Source organism: Chiloscyllium plagiosum, chromosome 29, assembly GCF_004010195.1.
Source record: "Chiloscyllium plagiosum isolate BGI_BamShark_2017 chromosome 29, ASM401019v2, whole genome shotgun sequence".
Classification (NCBI taxonomy): Eukaryota; Metazoa; Chordata; class Chondrichthyes; order Orectolobiformes; family Hemiscylliidae; genus Chiloscyllium; species Chiloscyllium plagiosum.
Genome location: NC_057738.1, coordinates 20751542 through 20768680, shown reverse-complemented (window position 1 = coordinate 20768680; position 17139 = coordinate 20751542). Strand labels below are relative to the sequence as shown.

Here is a 17139-nt window from a genome sequence, read left to right as displayed (position 1 = left end):
TGGAAATGTGTTGCTGGAAAAGCGCAGCAGGTCAGGCAGCATCTAGGGAACAGAAGATTCGACGTTTCGGGCACATGCCCTTCTTCAGGAATGAGCAGAGAGTGTTCAGCAGGAGAAGGTAAAGGGTAGGGAGGAGGGACTTGGAGGAGGGGCGTTGGAAATGTGATAGGTGGAAAGAGGTCAAGGTGAGGGTGATAGGTCGGAGTAGGGTGGAGGCGGAGAGGTCAAGAAGAAGACTGCAGGTCAGGAAGGCGGTGCCGGGCTGGAGGGATTTGGCTGAGACAAGGTGGGGGGAGGGGGGGTGAAGAAACTGTTGAAGTCCAAGTTCATCCCCTGTGGTTGGAGGGTTCCCAGTCGGAAGATAAGACGCTCCTCCTCCGACCGTCGCGTTGTTGTGGTTTGGCGGTGGATGAGTCCAATGACCTGCATATCCTCGGTGGAGTGGGAGGGGGAGTTGAAATGCTGTGCCACAGGTTGGTTGGGTTGGTTCGTCCGGGTGGCCCAGAGGTGCTCTCTGAATCGCTCCGCCACAGATTCACCTGCACCTCCGCCCACATCATCTACTGCATCCGCTGCAGCCGGTGGGGCCTCCTCTATATTGGGGGGGCAGGCCGCCTACTTGCGGAGCGATTCAGAGAGCACCTCTGGGCCACCCGGACGAACCAACCCCACCAACCTGTGGCACAGCATTTCAACTCCCCCTCCCACTCCACCGCGGATATGCAGGTCATTGGACTCATCCACCGCCAAACCACAACAACCCGACGGTCGGAGGAGGGGCGTCTTATCTTCCGACTGGGAACCCTCCAACCGCAGGGGATGAACTTGGACTTCACCAGTTTCTTCATCCCCCCTCCCCCCACCTTGTCTCAGCCGGATCCTTCCAGCCCGGCACCGCCTTCCTGACCTGCTGTCTTCTTCTTGACCTCTCCGCCTCCATCCTACTCCGACCTATCACCCTCACCTTGACCTCTTTCCACCTATCACATTTCCAACTCCCCTCCTCCAAGTCCCTCCTCCCTACCTTTTATCTTCTCCTGCTGAACACTCTCTGCTCATTCCTGAGGAAGGGCCTGTGCCCGAAACGTCGAATCTCCTGTTCCCTGGATGCTGCCTGACCTGCTGTGCTGTTCCAGCAATAAAGTTTCAACTTTGATCTCCAGCATCTGCAGACCTCACTTTCTCCTCCAGAGATTGAGAATCTGGGTTCTATAAAACCTTGTCTAGGCTACACTTGGAAGCTGGAATGTGAGAACTTCTAAACTGGCATGAATGCCAACCCACATTCTGCAGCAAGTGTATATAACTGACTAGGAGCTACACAACCTTTGTATCAACATCACTGTTTTACAAGAGATAAAGTTAGCTGTCATAGGCTGTATTTGTGATATCAGTTGAACTGACTGCATGGAGAACGTGCTGAGACCACCACGAGCGTAGTGTATAGCTTTAAGGTTAGAGGGGAAATATTTAAGAGACCTGATGGGTGATGTGTGGATGGAATGAGCTGCTGGAGGAGGTGGTGGAGGCAGGTACCATTATAACATTTAAAAGATATCTGGACAGGTATATGAATAGAAAGGATTTGGAGGGAAATGAGACAAAAGCTGATAAATGAGACTATCTGGTCAGCGTGAATGAGTTGGACCAAAGGTCTGTTTCTCTTCTGTATAACTCTGACTCAGTAAGTTATGCCTTCAGGGTGAATTCATTTTGGGTGTTGGAGCAGTCCAGAATGGTTGATGGCCAGCATGCCATCCAGGACTGGGCAAAATCAATAATAGACATTGCATTCCTGTAAAATGCTTGCCTAGCTAACAATGCTCACATCCTGTGAAAAGAATAATTGTTTTTATAAATGGCTTGGTTGACTGCTGCCTTGGTGATGATGCTCCCAAAGTGATTCTAAGTTAATGAATTTCAAGATATTGTCTTAACCCCATGTTGTTAGTTTAAGGTGTCATAAATAGATCAAATTATTTTCAAGGACTCTTGAGACCTCTTCACAGATTGCCCTTTGTTTCTCAGGACCTTTTTTTGTTTTTAGATCCTTTTTATTTCTCACTAATGACTTAGTGCAGTTAGAAATATAATTACATTTTAATTTTATGCAGAATACTTTGAATTTCCTTCTTTAAATACAAAAAATAGGAGAGACTATTTATAAACTTTTACCGTGGAATGACCTGAAACCCTCATTTGTGCTCTGATTTGAAGTATTTGACACTCATCTTGTGCTCCTTAATCCTGAGGTTATGTAATGTTCCTCTGAAACGTCTGGAAACGTTTAATTATCTCAAAAATGCTAAATCAGTTTAATTTGCTGTATCGGACTTCATTTACTCAGATGTAAGTGCCACTTTCCTGCTTCCCCCATCTGCAGAGTAATTTTGCTAATGCTAAAACTTTATCCAGGTTGTGTGTTTACTAGCTGGCTTTGGCTTAAATTTCTGGAGCACATCATGCTAACTTCCATTCCTATCCCCAAATTGGGTGTTAACACTTTTGCTTCCTTCAGTCTTCCCTTTTAACAAGCTTAGCATGATCTGAGTGATCAATGGAGGAACAGCCTATTATAACTTGAATGAAAAATATGAATGTAAAATAAGAAACCTTATATGATGTAATGTTTTATTCCTGTGTAACTTCTCATTACAAATGCACCAATAAAAGAATGGGGATTTCTTTTCAAAGATCATTATAATTCTAACAATCATTAAGATTTTTGATGCTAGCTACACCTAGAAAGTGTGTGTTCTGCTCGACTGTAAAGTTGCTTTTGGCATAGAATGCTACTGAATCTGTGCGAATTTTGTCCTTTTGTAAAGCTCCCATTCTCGATTCCTTACTTGGGTATCGGGTCGGAGAGATGGGTGTAGTGCTACGTTAGAGAGACGATAGATTGAGAATTAGACTGAGTATTGCTTCTGAAGGAGGCAAAGCCTTCAGATGCAATGTTCTCAGTCCAACACCCAATCATCTCTGAATGAGCAACATGTATATCTGATGATGTAAAAGCTTTTTGGAGCCAGCCTCAGGATCTGTGAAAGGAATGTCAGAATCACAGGAAGTGTTTTCAATGGTGGATGACCAGTTTCAGATTTTCATTTCACTTCCGTTTGCCATTGAAAAGGATAACTGAAAACATCATAAGTTCTGCTTCTCTTTCATCCATTGGGGTCAATTTTCTTCCCAAATTGTTGCTCAGTGGGACAAATTTTAATTGACAGTCGGGTGCAATCAGTAAAGTTCCCAGTCAAGTGTCAAGCCCAGGTGGTTCAGCATTTCAAAATATTGAAAAGAATGGCTAATGTAATCTGATCAGATTGTTTAATGTGAAACTGATAGCTGCACATCCACACTAAGCTTTGTAATTCTGCCCTAAGTACAAATGTCTTAAATATTGTAGGTTTGTGGGTAGCCCTGTTATCAGATGTTTATCCTAATCCCTTTCAAATAAAGGATCTTAGAAGAGTAAATCCAAGTCAAGGATAGGAAATAATGAAAGGTTAGTAAACATCTGGAAGTGAAAATTAGTTTAATGACTTGGGTGCAGTGCAAAATCAGTTTTGAGGTTGACCAGTATGTTTCCAAATTATAGTGAACCAGCTGTATATTTCTGGTATTTTATGTCCCTCTTTCAAATAAGGAATTGATTTTTTTTTAGCATGTAAAGGACAAATTTAGACCATAATCGTGTCAAGAAATCTTCTCTTGACCTTCTCTAAAGGCAACAGCCTCTGTCCTCTAACATATCCGTGTCACTGAAGTATTTTGTCCTTGGAACTATTCTTGTGAATAAATCTGTTCTTGCACCCTGCCTCATGGCTTCACATCTTTCCTAAAGTGTGACGTACAACATTGCGCCAGTTGAGGTCAATCTCCAATCTACAATTTCATTACTTATGTACTCTGGCAGGTGAAACTGAACTCTGATTTTCTGGTCCAGAGATAATGATGCCATTGTTGCACCATGAAACCTTTGTGTCCAAGACCATGTAAACTGTTAATATGACAGCAGTGTTTTGCTAGACTGGAGGTAACAGGGTGGTGTTTGAAGTGTGATAGGGCCTAAGTGAAAATAGCATGGAGGGAGAAGTTAAAAATGCAGAGCACAGTAAAGGCAAAAGTCATGAATTGCACTCTCACAAGCATGGACTAAAGGGAGGGCTTATTGTATGATATATGTTGCATGAATCTGTTAAAAGTGTGAAATGGACCGAAAGGGAGATCACTCTTATTTTGAACTTGAACCTGCAAGCAAATTTCAGGCTTTAGTTGACTGCTGCAAAGATCTTAGCAGTTGACAAACTTGATATCCCTAAATTTGTCCATTTAGTGTCTTGGACTCAGAAGGATAAGTCAAAAGGACAAAACATTATAACTATTCCATGCTCCAGTACACAAGTTAATAATGTTATGGGAAACTTGCCAGTTTTGTTTTTACTAAAATTATGAATTTTTCTGTCTTGCCAAAAAATGAAATTGGTAATGTTGCAAAATGACTTGAATTATCAGCTTATAATTGGAGGTTATAAATGTAATGTTGGCACTTCTTTTCACTAACATAACACGCTTGAGAGCTGTTTGGTAATTTTGCTACCAGGATTTTGGTAAATGCTGTATGAAACTTACTGTATTCAAGAAAACTGTTGAAAAATATCTAAGCCCAAATTTTTTTTCCCAAAAAATTTGCGTTCTATCTGAGGAGTAATTTTCAATTGTAAAATCGGGGTGAATTTTCCCTGATTGTTCAGTGACTAATCATCTAGTGGCAGTGTTGAAAATAATTGAAAAGAATAACAGATTAATATGGTTTTTGTTTGGAGCGAATGGACAATTCAAAGTGCTTTGTAGCCATTGAAGTACTTTGGAAGTGGAATCATTGTTGAAATGTAGAAAATGTGGCAACCCAGTTAGCACTTCGACAAACGTCTCCGAAAAGGATTCTGATAATCAGTTAATCTGTTTCGGATATTGACTAAGGGATAAATAATAACCGGAACACTGGGAGTAATGCCATTTTCTTCCAAATTGTGTCGGAGGAATTATGTACATTCAACCAGAAAGGAAGTTGGGGTTTTCTAATTAACAGCAAATGAAGCTAATGAGACCACAGCTGTTTATAAACATTATGACACCACCTTTGGGCATATTGACATGAATAATCCTGTGTTAATTTTATTAAAATATAATGTTGTATTACTGTGCAGTATGGTAATTCTGAAGACCATAAGAAATAGGACCAGGAGTAGGCTGTTTGGCTGCTTGATCCTGCTCTGCCAATCACTAGGATCATGGTTTATCTGCCGTTAATCAATCTACTTTCCAGTCATTTACCATAACCCTTAATTCTTCTACTGATCAAGAATCTATCCATCTGAGCCTTAAATATGCACAAGGTCTCTGCCCCCACAGCTTTGTCAAGGAGTTCCAAAGACACAACTATCTGAGAAGAAATCCTGTTTGTGAGATCCCCTCACATCTTTTAAATTGCAATGAATGGAGTCCCAACCTGTTTAACTTTGAATATGAGACATACAGTGAATCATTCTAATGAACCCCCCTCTGAACTGCCTCCAATGAAGTATCTGTCTTTAAATAAGAGGACCAAAACTGTTCACAGTTCTACAGATAAGATCTCGCTGGAACCTTGCACAATTGCAATGAGATTTCCCTCCTGTTGTAGTTCAAGCACCATGAAATAAGGGACAACATTTCAAAAGCCTTCCTGATTATCTGCTGCACCTGTGTTAACTTTGTGTTTTGTGCACAAGATCACTCCAAGTCCTTTTGGGACACAAATTTAAGCAGTTTTTTGCTATTTACATTATACTGTTCTTTTGTTCTCCCTTCCAAATGAATGGCAGCATGCTTTCCTACATTATACTCCATTTCCCAGTATTTTATCCACTTGCCTTAACATATCAATATTTCTCTTACCAAAGCGTTTTATCATAGATGGAAATGTGTTGCTGGAAAGGCGCAGCAGGTCAGTCAGCATCCAGGGAACAGGAGAATCGACGTTTCGGGCATAAGCCCTTCTTCAGGAATTATGCCCGAAACGTCGATTCTCCTGTTCCCTGGATGCTGCCTGACCTGCTGCGCCTTTCCAGCAACACATTTCCAGCTCTGATCTCCAGCATCTGCAGACCTCACTTTCTCCTCCCGTTTTATCATAGAAAATATTTAAATATTTCAATTCCTTCATCTCAAGGCAAGATCTGAGAATGTGGTTTTTAAGGAGCTTTATGTCTAACTTTTCCATCTGCGCTGTTGCTGAGGCCTTGGTGATCCACCCAGCTGTGGATTTTTAGATTCACTGTAATCATACCCATTAATGTGGCAGATCTATATTATTTATAACTGCTTTGAAATATGAATGACAATCAGTGCTTCCTGACAATCAAATCTGAGCTGAACAATCAGCTCTTCCATTTTGACCTCATTACTATTTTGAGTGGGAGCAAGTTTCAGCAAATATGTTTTACCAATCCCTGGATGCTTTGTTCTCCCTAGTGTTGGGTTTGTTTTTAGTGAAAATTGAATTTGCTTTTTCACTAGCCAGACCTAAAGTTTCGTCAGTAATTAGACTAATAAAATACTACTAAATGTTGCTGCATAAGTGAAGACGACGTTTGGTATGCTTTCCTTTATTGGTCAGAGTATTCAGTACATGAGTTGGGAGGTCATGTGGCTGTACAGGACACTGGTTAGGCCACTTTGGAATGTTTTAATTAGATTAGATTACTTAGTGTGGAAACAGGCCTTACGGCCCAACAAGTCCACACTGACCCTCCAAAGAGCAACCCACCCAGACCCATTCCCCTACATTTAACCCTTCACCTAACACTACGGGCAATGTAGCATGGCCAATTCACCTAACCTGCACATCAAAGGACTGTGGGAGGAAACCGGAGCACCCGGAGGAAACCCACGCAGACACTTGGAGAATGTGCAAACTCCACGCAGTTGCCCGAGGCGGGAATTAAACCCGGGTCTCTGGCGCTGTGAGGCAGCAGTGCTAACCACTGTGCCACCATGCCGCCCTTGCATGCAGTTCTGGTCTCCTTCCTATTGGAAAGATGTTGTGAAACCTGAAAGAGTTCAGAAAAGATTTTGCAAGGATTTTGCCACAGTTGGACGATTTGAGCTATAGGGAGAGGTTGAATAGGCTAGGGCTGTTTTCCCTGGACCGTCAGAGACTGGGGGGTGACTTGTAGAGATTTATAAAATCATGAGGGGTATGGATAGGGTAAATAGACAAAGTCTCTTCTCTGGGATGGGGGTGTCCAGAACTAGAGGGCATAGTTTAGGGTGAGAGGGGAAAGATATAAAAGAGACCTAAGGGGCAACGTTTTCATGCAGAGGATGATACGTGTATGGAAAGAGCTGTCAGAGGAAGTGGTGGAGGTAAGTAGAATTGCAACATTTAAAAGGCATCTGGATGGGTGTATGAATAGGAGGGGTTTGCAGGGATATGGGCCAGGTGCTGGCAGGTGGGGCTAGATTGGGTTGGGATATCTGGTCAGCACAGACAAGTTGGACTGAAGGGTCTGTTTTCGTGGTGTACATCTCTGACTCTGACGTTAGACAAGAGGTGCATTGAATTTTAGCTGTAGGGTGGTAATGAGCCTCTGTTAACTAAAGAGATGGTAGTCAGATGTATATTTGAAAGTCTCTGGACTGACCAATTCAAATACTTTTATCATTATTGCATTTATCTCATATTGGTCAGAAACAAATTGATGGTTTTTCCGTTTAAAAACTATTACAGCACAAATTTAACATCAACTTCTTCCATTTTGTACAATGCTGTTCTTTTTCAAACTTAATGTCTTCTAGAATAAGCACATCAAACAATGAATAAAATACATCAAGGCAGTCTAGTTTTTGAAGGTGAGGACGAGGTATGGCTCCTAACTGCCACTGAGAGATCGCAAGAAACAAGCAAATTTATTATGATTTTACTTCAGTTTTTAATTAAAATGCCGATGTATGTTTAAAAGTGGCCATTTTAATTTGCTAGAATGTTGTGTGACATGGAAGTTAATTTATTTAACATTCAACTGTACTGAACTTCCAAATTAATAATTCTAACATGGATTGATACCTTAATCCAACTATAGAGATTTTGTTTGGGCTTATTTGGATTGTACCAAAATTTCGTGTGCATATTGTACTTCCACAGCAATACAGAACAAAACTTGCATTAGCTTTAAATGTTAATCTATTTTCTGTGCTGTGTGGAGAACAGTTTCACAGAGATTTGGATTTTGCAGTTGTAATGATGACAAAACACTATTCATTGCCATTACCTTATGAAAGAGACTTGCAATAACTGCAGGTTTCTGCACATGCTGAGTTGCATATGGAAGTCCTAAAGTTGCTGCAAAGATCTCTCCCCTGCTACCCTATAAGATGCATTGTATAAATCCCTACAAACAGCAAACTTTAAAAATTACTGAATTGATGAAAATGTATTCTTTCACATTATTTTCGGTGTTAAATGTTATGACTAATGCAATACGATTGCACTGTCTCTCAAATCCATTCGTCAATAGGTCATAATATAAAACATTTTTTCTAACGACCAAGAAAGTCAATTAAATACCTTGTCCATATCAGGTCTTAAATGAGATCAATCAATTGGATTTCTTATTAAACACGATTTTGGTTTATTTTCAAAACAAAACTTAGTCAGTGAAGGAACAATAACACACAGTCAGCCCAATAGATGTATTAATGCTTATCCTTCTAAATATTCCAAAATACATATACACACGTTCTCAACCACTTTCCCTCCCTCCCCTCGTTTTCAGTATTGGGAGATATCAGCTGACATCTTGTTCTTAGCAGACTTCTCTCCAACTGAAATAGGTAAAAGAGAAACTTTCTTTCCAAGCTAGTCACTGTTCAAGAATGGCCTCAGCAAGGCTCTACTGTTACCAGTCATGTGATTTAGAAGAAGCTTTGCTTAAAAAGAGCCTTTAAAGAAACCACTCAATATTGATAAAACTTAAAATAAATTATTTTTGCATGGTTCTTCACAGCCTGATTCTTTCATGCCATGTTGAAGAATTTGATTATCTTAGCATTTAAAGATCTCCAAATGTTGCATGTGATTCGTGAAATATAATTTGTTTTTTTACATGTAGCACTGTAATAACACACAGCTAATGACACAACTTCTCTAGCCATGGACAACTTATTTTTTGTCAACTATGGTGAATTCCAGGGAATTTCTTCAAGTGTGTTTCATATTCATGTCATGTTTTATTTCTAATATCTTTGTCCTACTTGTCCACTCACTGGAAAATTTGAAAAAAAAGTCAATTAATTTGTTTACTGTATGGTTTGTATGCTGAGAATTCTTAAATGTGATTGCCCCTTGCCCTGCTTTGTTATTCCTTTTGCTAGATATTGTCGATCCCTTGACTTGGCATCAGATTTCTTTTAACATTTGAGAGGAGTGAAATTCACATGGGTTTGCTATGTTCTTGAGGGTAGGTTTCTTCAAGGTCACGAGCAAGTGCTGAATTTGTGCCAAAGTCGCAAAACATAAACCTGTAACTTTTTTTGACTCTTTCTTTCTATCCACAATGTCAGCTTTAGCTAGAAAGGTTCATTTCATGGGAGCAAGACTGAGTATAAACATTGTCCACAGAAAAGAAAGGACAGTGCATTTACCATTTGAGTTTGGTTTGTTTTTTTGGGTAAAATTATTCTGCAAGTGTTGAATTGAACAGCTCATTTAGCCGATTATGCAATATCTTGCTTGGTGCTATCTACTCTAATTCTCTTGCAGTGCTTTTTTCCTCCGCTTTAAATGCATTACTTAATGTCAGGGATTATAATTGTATTTTATAATTATGGTAAGTTTCTGCTTCACATTTTGTTTTAGTTTAACATTGTGAGCCAGTAGTATCCAATGCATATATCTAATGTTGCTAGCTTCCCTTTAAGTTCAGTTGTCACAGGCCCAAATGATGCAGCAGGTTAAACTTCATAAATTTTTCCATTTTAAAAGAAAGTTGCAGTGTGTGGAACTCCTTTTTCTGGAAATGAATTTTCAAGCTATCACCTTCCTGAGTATTTTACAATGAGCACTTTATATCCAAAAATATATTTCAAAGATGTTAGGCATTCTAAATAATCGTCTTTTAAAAATGGTTTTAATGAATATAAGCTTATTTTTAAAAAACTTGTTTCCTTTCCAGTTTATTCTCCAGATATGCCATCCAGACTTCCAATCCAGGATATTTTTGCAGGACTGGTTACAAGTATTGGTACAGCAATAAGATACTGGTTCCATTACACATTGGTGGCCTTTGCATGGCTGGGAGTTGTACCCCTCACAGCATGTAAGCATTAAACTACATTTAATAGCATTTAATACAGTTTCAAATCATTATTGACATGTACAAATGAAATTATAGTGCATTTTTATATTTTTGAATAGTTTTTAGAAAAGTTGGTTTGTTTTCTACATTTTATCTTAAATTTCCCAATTATGTTCCAATCTGAAACTTTTAAATTTAATGTTTTGCACTAAGATTAAGTTGGTCAATTGAAGTTACATAATGAGTTACAATAAAATTTTGAATGATATACAGTTGATTCTGCTATAACACGTTTCTTCAACACAAATTAGCTTTTAACGCAATAGGTCTATTTGTAGAAAGTGAACTGTCCTTACCTGTATTGGCTATAATGCAATTCCAGTCCCATGAGTTTAAATGGTGCTGCTGTTGCATGATTTTCTGAGAACCTGAGAATGGAACTATTGCGTTCTATCAGAATCAAATGTAGAGTCAAAGATGGCCCTCCAACCCATCATGTCCCTACCAGTTCTTTGTTAAGCCAACTCATTCTTCTCAGGAAATTGGTTCTCCAACTTTATTCATTCAAAAAGAATAATGGAATCTGTTGAATAATTGTGGAAAGTAAGATTGTATTTTTAAATCTTATTTCCTATCCCTTTTAATAGTTTTTCAACGTTGCTTTGAGTCTTGAGACTTGTAGAAGTTGATGAAGCATGTTACAATTAAAGACATTTTTGAGAAAATAAAATTAAATTCATTTCATTTATCTTATCTGAGGTGGCGATTAACTTCCAGTTTGTACATGTTCTACTGAATAAACAAGTCTTGATAAATATTGAACTATCTTAAAGTGTTATAAGATAATTTCCTTCATTGCATCCTGATTTAATCCATTAGATTGTTCACATCTATTTGACAGAACTTGGATATTGTCCATTATTTTAAATGAAAACTTTAATTTGTTCTTAATTCTGCTATGGCTTCTATTTTGTGGAAACTCTTTAAAAGTACCTTTCACTCCCTAGTCTCCATTTTGGCTTTTGTTGAAGCGATCATAGCATCAGTGTGTAGGGGTCTGGGATCGTATTACCATGATGCTGAGGAATGTTCCACTTTGAGCATGCCAGCGAGTTTGATGCACCACCCTCCTCCCCATAACTGCAAAGTTTAAAGCCAGATAACATAATTGAATTGGAGACCACTTGTGCTTGACGTAAAGGTCTGAGACAAAATATGGTTGTCCAAATTGATTGATTCCTCAATGCGGGAACTGTCCTTAGCTGACAACTAATTATGATTTTGACTGGATTATGAAAATGACTACAAAATAGCAGGTTATTCTGCATCTGTATTTGGACCTGAAAATGGTGTATTTTATGTTGAACATCTCTAACGCAGGTCTCCATTTCCCTGATTTCCCTCTCTATAATCGTTTGCAAATCAATTATCATACATAAAAGAAGAATGTTAATATGTGTATTCATATATTCATATTCAAGATGAAATTCCCGCAATGACTTGCGCAGGGTCTTTGGTACATTTTGCCAAATTTGACCTGTCTCTTCACTAAAATTTGACTGTTAGTAGTTATACATAATTTCTTCTACATTTTCTGATTTTCATTTGGAAATGTGCTGAGATCATCATTTTGAAATGTATATGCAAGGTGATGAGTGTGCCAAAATGGTGAATGCTTACTTGTAGGATGAAAATTTAAAATATTCTATTCAGAAAGACAATCATAGCTCAAGTGACATTTCACACTCCCTTTTTTCCCCTATTTAGGCCGTATCTACAAATGCTTGTTTACTGGCTCTGTGAGCTCACTGTTGACACTGCCACTAGATATGTTATCCACGTAAGTTTTTGTTTAAAAGTAATTTTATGTAACAGCATAAGTACAGAAAATATCTAGTTCCTTTAATATATTGAGACTTTAAATATTATTGGTTTCCATTCACTAACTGATTTGAAGTTTGAAATATTCTTGAATACATATGTGGTAACATAATCTTTTCTGTACCAGTTTTTGTATGCTTCCTGAATCATTCTGTACAATAAGAGCTGGTATTTATTCAGACTTTTTTCTATATAAAACCTGATCATGATTTCAGTTTATTTCTATACATTTTCTTCATATAGAGATGTCTCAAAATACTTCACACCAGTTATTTTCTTGAAATGTAGATACCTCTGGTATGGGGAAACGCAGCAATTGACTTTTAAACACTGCACTCCCGTGTGCAACTAGATAATTTCACGGCTAAGCTGTTGTCATGCTGGGTAGAAGGGAAATGTTGGCTGGGACAAAATAAAGAATTAACTCTGTTCTCTATAAACAACAAAAAAAAAGCATACTAATGTAAAGGGGAGGCATACCTGTGAAATGAACTATCAGAGCAAGGAATTATTTTGCCAACAGGGAAATAGTCTACTACTATTTTTCGGGCTGCAAACTGATTTGTCAAGTAAAAATTTATTCTTAGCAGCTAATGTGCAGTGATTATATTCAGCATTTCCCACCGACGTAAAGTTGGTTGTGCAACCTGATGTGATGGAAAGGTTTTAGAAGAAATGTGTCCAATGTTTCATCCTACAGTTCTCTGTCCTCCTGGTAACCACCAGTCCAAAGTGCCGAGCTTTGTTTCCATGTTCGGTCTAATGAATTTCTCGTCTGAAGCACAAGTACCATTAACATAATTTTTAATCCATCGTGCCAGTATGTTAGTGCCATGTTTCATTCCTTTTGTCATTTGTGCTTCCAAGGGAATGACTCTGCATTGCTGACTTGTCAAATGCTACTGTAGTGCATTCAGCTATTAATGATACTTGTTATTTTCAAACAACATAAATGTTATTGCAATGCTTTCGTTTTCCTTTATTTCCTCACCCTATGCAAATCTCCCTTTTGTCAGCAATTTCAATTTGGTTCTGTGAAATCAAGTTCAGAAGGTGTTTTTGAATGAATTCTAGTAATCAGTCCAAGTTAAACACTGGTTTTAAACAATTTCCGATGTGTTGCTTAATTTAACAATTGCACTTTTAGACCTTTCATAACTGATAGCACTTCTGGCTTCTTGTTCAAGGTTAGCCAATTTTGAACTTGTTTATTTTTAAATTTACCCATATGTGGGGAAGACTCCTTTAATTCAGATATGGAGCTACAGGTTTTATGAATTGTAAACTTTGAATCATTTGTTTGAGCCACATGGTATGTACAGATTTGCCCAGTTGTACATTATGCATTAAAATTTCAAATCACTTTTAAGTGTAGAACTGATTCTGCCTATTTAAACTTCTGTTCTGTATATTTCCAGAGAGAATCTGCTGGCAGACTCTTTGCAAGGTTGTTTTGTGGTAACATGCACACTCTGTGCGTTCATTAGCCTTGTGTGGTTGCGAGAACAAATTGTGCACGGTGGAGCACCACAGTGGCTGGAACAAAACCAGGCCCAACCGCCCAATGGAGTTGGACAAAATGAGGTAGGGGCTATAGAAATGAATTTTTGTTTTTGTTGCTGGAAGTAATAAGGAAGATGATGGGCAATGTATTTCAACCTTTACATGTGCTTCTTTCCTCATAATATATATTAACATTTTATTATTTGTATCCTTGTCTTGTCTATATTATGTTGTTCAGGATTTTAAAAAGTGATTTTCTATCTTCTAAAATCAAATTATTTTACATCTTTTAAACATAATCCTTTCAGTTTTTTTACACTGTTACTCTATGTAATTATCCATCAGTCCCAAGCAAAGTGCTCAGTGGTCAAAACATGAATCGTAAACAAGACTCTCTATACTACATTGTGATATTGCTCATTGTAATGCCAACTGGCTACATAGTACAGCAAATTCAGAAGCACTTATTGTTTGGCAAACTTATTACAGTAGATGAGTTATGTTAAGAAAAGGTTGTAGACTGCAATGAACTGCATCATGTAGATACAGACTGAGTAATAGTAATTAAACAAGTAAATATTTCTCTCTGTTTCCATAACGGTCATGTCTCAGCAGCGACGTTAGTACAGTGAATTTAAATGCCCACTTGTTCTTGTGCTGTAATTTGTATATAGGCTTGATGAGAGATACAAAGTTGAGAATTAGACTTTGGGTTTTGACCTTTCTACTCCTTCCCAACTGACCTGAAATCTTTAGAGCAAACCTATAACATTTATTCAAATGTTTAATTATTGAATTTTATGTAATTAATTAGCAATTTCAATCCTGCAGCCTCCAGCAGCTCCCAATGCTGCAGCTGAGAACCCCCAAGCTGCTCAACCAGCCAACCAGGCAGCAGAAAACCCAGCAGCTGGTGCTGCTGGGGTAGCTCCTGTAGAAGCTGAGAATGCCAATGTTCGGGTAGACGAGGGTGAGAATGAGGATGATGAAAATGATGATGAAGATGATGCTGTAGTAGAAGATGGAGCTGATGCCAACAATGGTGCTCAAGGTATTATGGGTATATCAGTAGAATGTGACTTCAATAATTTAAATTGGTGCAAACCTTTCCTCTTCCAAATCCAAGAAGAATACTTTGGTGGTAACGCGTTAGTCAAGAGGTAGGCATAAATCTGTTCATTTAATCAATGATGTCCTTCTAAAAAAACTGTAACTGCAACAAGTGCTTGCTTTTGCATGCCATGTGCCCACCCATGGACAGCCACTTAGTTGTCTTCTGTATCTTGCCCAATGTCAGGATGTGCCTACATACCCAAATTGCTCATGAAAATTACAAATGGGGTTGAACGAGTCCTTTGAGTAAGTTCTTTATCCTTCCTAGAACATTCCTTCTGGCCCTCTTTCCAAAATGTCCTAGTAGTTTGTTGTCAATGTTTATGTTTCAAAGTTCCAAACTGACTCCAGGCTCACAGCAATCTTTTTGACTCTTAACTGCATTTTAAAATGGCCCACTTTGCCACTCCATTGTATCTAACAGCTTAAGCTTCAAAAAAGGGTAGGTTGATTGGCATCAGAAATGTCAATGACAAACTCTGTCCTTTCGACCCTGCTGAATCCTCCAAACTAAGATCTGGGTTTCGTGCCAAAATTGGGAGGATTGTCTTGCTAGTCAAGCAAGCAGTCAGTCATAGCCATACTTTCAGAATTATACTGTATAATAAATGGCCCAGACATTGCCATCACTGCTCCTGAGTATGTGCTGTCCCACCAGCAGGATAGACTGAACAAGGGTGGTGCTGCAGTGGTTGGGAGAGATTTATCCTGGGAGTGCTTAGTGTTGATTCTGAACCCCATGACATCTTAAGGTCAGATATGGGAAGGGAAACTAGCTACTGATAACCACATACTGCACCCCTTCCACTGATGAATCAATATTGTATTTTGAGAACCACGTAGAGGAAAGTGTGTCGCAAGGGCATCCAGGTGTACTTTGGGTTGGGGACTTAATGCCTGTAAGTGTCTCAGCAGTACCACTGCTGACCCAGCTGGCCAAGTCCCTAAGAGCATCTTTGCTAGACTGGGTTTGTGGCAGGTTGTGAAGCAACAACAAGGACAAACATACTTTACATATTCCAATCTGCTTGCTGCAGCTGTCCATGACAATACCAATGAGTGACCATTGCACAGTTCCTTCTGGAGATAAAGTCCCGACTTTATATTCAAGATGCCTTCTATCATGTAGTAATGCATTACCATGCACTAAATGGGATAGATTTCGAACAGGTTTAGCAGTACTGTGGGCCACCAGCAGCAGCAGAATTCTACTTCAATGCATTCTGCAACTTGATGGTTTGGCATTGCAATCAAGGGTGTGACCAGTACTGATTAATTGGAAAATGCAAGAGGCAGCTCCGAGCATTCCTGAAAATGAGCTATTGACCCGGTGAAGCTGCATCACAAATGGCAGAAAATGGATCGGATCTAAAATCTGCAGTCCTGCCACATCCAGTTGTGAATGGTGATGGATAATTAAATAACTCACTGGAAGAAGCATCCCACAAATATCCCTGTCCTCGATAGGTAGGCCCAGCACATCCGTGCAAATGACAAAGCTAAAGTATTTGCAGCAATCTTCAATTGGAAATGTTTAGTGAATGATCCATCTCAGACGGGTCCAAAGTATGTAAGATGCCAGACTTCAGCAAATTCAATTCACTTTATAAGCTATCAAGAACTGGCTGAAGGCGCTCAATACTGTGAAGACAATGGGCCCTGACAACATTTTAGCAATTGAAGAAGTTGCCACACCCTTTGCCAAATTGTTCCAGAAGAGTTAAAAGACTGTTTACCCAATCTCATGAGAAATTGTCCAGGTATGCTAAAGACAATTAAGCAAGTTCAAATCCAACCGGTCAAATAGCACCCTTCAATTTACTATCAATCATCAGTAAAGTGATGAACAGCATATATATATATATATATAAAAAAAATGAACAGTGTAAGACAGCACATATTTTCTCTTTTGAGACTCTCCACGGAAATTGAAGTTGAAACTGCTCTGACTGGAACCCCAGGAAGGTGTTACAGTTTGAAAATCATGGATATTGTCAAGCCATGCAATAAAATGTTGCTTTTTAGAAGCTGTAAGAGGAGAATTTGAGAAGAACAGCACTGAGATTATTTCAAGTTAAGGAAATTCTGCTGGTGACAGCCCTCAGATTCATTGAGCAGCACAGTATTCAAAAGTTATGTGACTAGAGTAATGCAGAATGTAACAATCATCCAGAGTCTGCAGATAGAAAGCAACCATCTCTCTCGCCCCCACTCTCTTTCTCTCTCGCCCCTCTCTCTCTCTCGCCCCTCTCTCTTGCCCCCCCTCTCTCTTGCCCCCTCTCTCTCTCTTGACCGTCTC

The 17139-nt window shown here is 39.0% G+C and overlaps 1 protein-coding gene across 2 annotated transcripts in view; it reads left to right on the top strand.

Annotated features, from left to right (window-relative positions):
• march6 (membrane-associated ring finger (C3HC4) 6) overlaps positions 1 to 17139 on the top strand; it is a 105575-nt gene that overhangs the window by 46109 nt on the left and 42327 nt on the right. For both annotated transcript variants that reach the window (XM_043719241.1, XM_043719242.1), the window contains exons 4-7: positions 10221 to 10364; positions 12111 to 12183; positions 13643 to 13808; positions 14559 to 14778. In XM_043719241.1, the coding sequence (XP_043575176.1) occupies positions 10221 to 10364; positions 12111 to 12183; positions 13643 to 13808; positions 14559 to 14778 (603 nt within the window). The remainder of the gene's footprint in view (positions 1 to 10220; positions 10365 to 12110; positions 12184 to 13642; positions 13809 to 14558; positions 14779 to 17139) is intronic.